Source organism: Camelina sativa, chromosome 3 (assembly GCF_000633955.1).
Source record: "Camelina sativa cultivar DH55 chromosome 3, Cs, whole genome shotgun sequence".
Taxonomy (NCBI): domain Eukaryota; kingdom Viridiplantae; phylum Streptophyta; class Magnoliopsida; order Brassicales; family Brassicaceae; genus Camelina; species Camelina sativa.
In genome coordinates, this window is record NC_025687.1 from 1,706,541 (window position 1) to 1,709,643 (window position 3,103).

Sequence of the window (3,103 nt, forward strand, 5' to 3'; positions counted from 1 at the left end):
CGGGTTTGATCCTCGCGTTAGCGACATCTCCGGTGTAGAGGCTTTCGTAGAAGACCGAGTATGAGTCGAGGAAGATTAATCGGTAGGCCGCAACCTCGGAGACATGTTGGGATGCAGATTCAATTCCCGCTTGAGTGAATTCGAAATACGAGGATGACTTAGTCAGTTCGCGGCAGCGTTTCCGCGTCGCGGGGAGGACCTTAGGGTTGAGCGAAAGGGCTTTGTTGAGGGAGTGAAGTTGAGAGCTTAGGAAGTGTAAAGTGTTGAGACGTATGTAGAGGCGCTGTGTTCCGCGGCTGGTGGAAGGACGCNGACGATCGTTTCTATAGCAAAGAACTCGCAAAATCGTGTTTGGATCCGACCTATTCCATCGTCCAGTTGTTGGAGGCATGGGGAGTTTTTGCCCGGTCCCGACCAATCCCATTCCACTTGACTCGCATGTCACGATGCTGAAGTCTTCCATAAGTTGTTCTGTTGGTTGTCCCATAAGTTGAATCACTCCTTCAACTGTCTCTGCCTCTCGATCCACCACTTCTTCAGGGATAAGTCCTTCGCCGCAAGTGCAATAAACCTTCTTTAAGCTCTCGAAATCTTCCTCGATCAAATCGTGATCCGTTCGATAGAAAACTCGGGAATGTCCTCCCGCGAGTAGAACCGTTAGAACCACTTCGAACGAAGCCTTCATGACTTCTCTCATCGCCAATGCTTGCGCCCGGTCGGCGAGAATCGCGGTCATTAACGTTAGGTTCTGTTTCAAGATCCTCAACGCGGGTTTGATCCTCGCGTTAGCGACATCTCCGGTGTAGAGGCTTTCGTAGAAGACCGAGTATGAGTCGAGGAAGATTAATCGGTAGGCCGCAACCTCGGAGACATGTTGGGATGCAGATTCAATTCCCGCTTGAGTGAATTCGAAATACGAGGATGACTTAGTCAGTTCGCGGCAGCGTTTCCGCGTCGCGGGGAGGACCTTAGGGTTGAGCGAAAGGGCTTTGTTGAGGGAGTGAAGTTGAGAGCTTAGGAAGTGTAAAGTGTTGAGACGTATGTAGAGGCGCTGTGTTCCGCGGCTGGTGGAAGGACGCGGGTGGTTGCCAGGTAAGGCTTCACCGAGGTGGTTAAGTTCTTCTCCTGAGGCAGTACATGGAGTGGCTTTCTTCCATAGCTTCACGAATTTTGAGTCTCGGTTACATCTTGTAAGTGGAGGAAGCGTAGGAATGTAACTCTGTTTTGAACCTGACAAAACCACCACCAATCAATCAATCAATCACCAATGGTTGGTTCTATGAACAGACATATTTTTTTATTCTTGAACTCACCGCAAGATGCTACGAATGTGGTGTATTCTTGGAAGAGTTTTTCTAATCCTTCAGCAAGATCGTGAACCAAATCTTCTGTAATCGCAATCGGGATCTCAAAGAATTCATCGATCGCATCATTCGCTAGCTTCATCAACTCTCCAGCAGATTGTGCATAAGGTTCTGATTTTGATTTTGGGTTCCATGTCTACAGAAAGAAAACAAAGAATGATTAAAATATATGATACATTTTGTATACTTGAGTTGCAAGTAAAGCTTTGATAAACATACTTCAGCTTCCTTTGCTCTCCTCAAGCAGTCTTGAACTGTTTTTAACTTCTCTTCAATCCATTTCCTTAGTAGTTTTAAGATAATTGATTCGACTTCATACGGAACCATCTCTCTAACAAGCCCTTTGCCTCCGTCTTCACATTCTTCTGAATCTTCAGCCACCATCTGCACAAGAACCTTCTCAAGCTTCCCTGCCGTTTGCAGAACTTCAACTGTCTCTTTAGTAATAGTTGATCGACCAGCTAAGTATTGCATTAAGATGGAACCATAACATTGATGAAGCGAAACAGAGGCGACTCCAGCTGCAACCATGTACCATCTCTTAAGTATCGGACTAAAACACTCGCGCTCTCGCAAAGCAAGATCCTCCGTCTCTTTAGCTAGCCGAATCAACATAGTTGCCGCTTCTTCTCCTTCCTCTGTTTCCGAGATTTCGGTCTTCATGTATTCTATAACCTGACACACAGTATAAAATAACAATGATATGAGAAACCTAACAGAAAGAGAGATTAAAATAAATAAACACACAAGTGAGTTTTTTAGTTAAAGTTACCTTTGAGAATGTGTTTTTAATAGATGCTCTTATATAGTAATCGACCCGATCCCCTGAAGAATCCACCAATTTCACATCACCTTTCTCTTGACTATTCCCTTGAGAGATTGTCACGTCCTCCCCCAAAATCTTAGACGAAGACAACGCTAATGGCAGAAGACTCTCGATCAATCCCACGTTCCCTCGTCGGAAATAATCATGATAGCTCAACAACCTATACCCACACATTCATAATCAGATTCAGTTTTGTGTGACGAAGTCCACAATTATAAGGCAAAAAGGAGATACCTTTTTTCAGTCCATCCTTGCATTGAGGCTAACGTCGAAGTCAAGAGCTTCACGTAAAGAGCCTCACGATCAGACTTCTTGGCGTCATTGGCAACTTCAGCCAACATGGCGTGAGAGGCACCAAGCAAGTCTGGCTCCATCTGAGATGTCACAATGTATTGATGGAACAGAACCCAAGTGAAACACAAGTTATGCATAGGGCGTGTAATCCCCAACATTAACCATGTCTTCTTCATCAGTTCCAAAAGCTCATCAATCTCATCAAGAACCAGCGTCTCATCACGTATGTCAAAAATCGACTGCAAAAGCGCCACATAGAGATGAATGTTGAGTGGGTATCCATCGGCCCAATGGCAAACCTCGGTGGTCGGGTTGGTATTGCGCCATGATAAAGATGTGACAACGTTACAAAGTGTCGGCATTGTCTCTGAGGTTTTGCTGGTGTCAATGGGTTTTGTCTCGCTCTGGCGGATGATTTCTCGGAGACGCATTGCAAAGTTGTTGGCCTTATCAAGAGGGATTGATGGATGAAGGAGAAGGCCAGCTTCAAGGACTTTGAGTTGTCGTCTTTGCCAAATTTGATACTCATGTATATCACCAAACTCCGATGATTTCACGTGACGGAGCAGCTCTAATGGAAGGATTATTGTCTCTGCTCGCCTACCCGTCTGGATGACAA

General features: G+C 45.4%; 1 protein-coding gene across 1 annotated transcript in view; it reads right to left on the reverse strand.

The window, feature by feature from the left end:
• LOC104762277 overlaps positions 1–3,103 on the reverse strand; it is a 13,158-nt gene that overhangs the window by 7,346 nt on the left and 2,709 nt on the right. The window contains exons 5-9 of the mRNA XM_019239439.1: positions 2,425–3,022; positions 2,137–2,350; positions 1,584–2,039; positions 1,314–1,500; positions 150–1,230 (exon numbers count right to left, since the gene is read on the reverse strand). Coding sequence (XP_019094984.1) covers positions 150–1,230; positions 1,314–1,500; positions 1,584–2,039; positions 2,137–2,350; positions 2,425–3,022 — 2,536 coding nt within the window. The remainder of the gene's footprint in view (positions 1–149; positions 1,231–1,313; positions 1,501–1,583; positions 2,040–2,136; positions 2,351–2,424; positions 3,023–3,103) is intronic.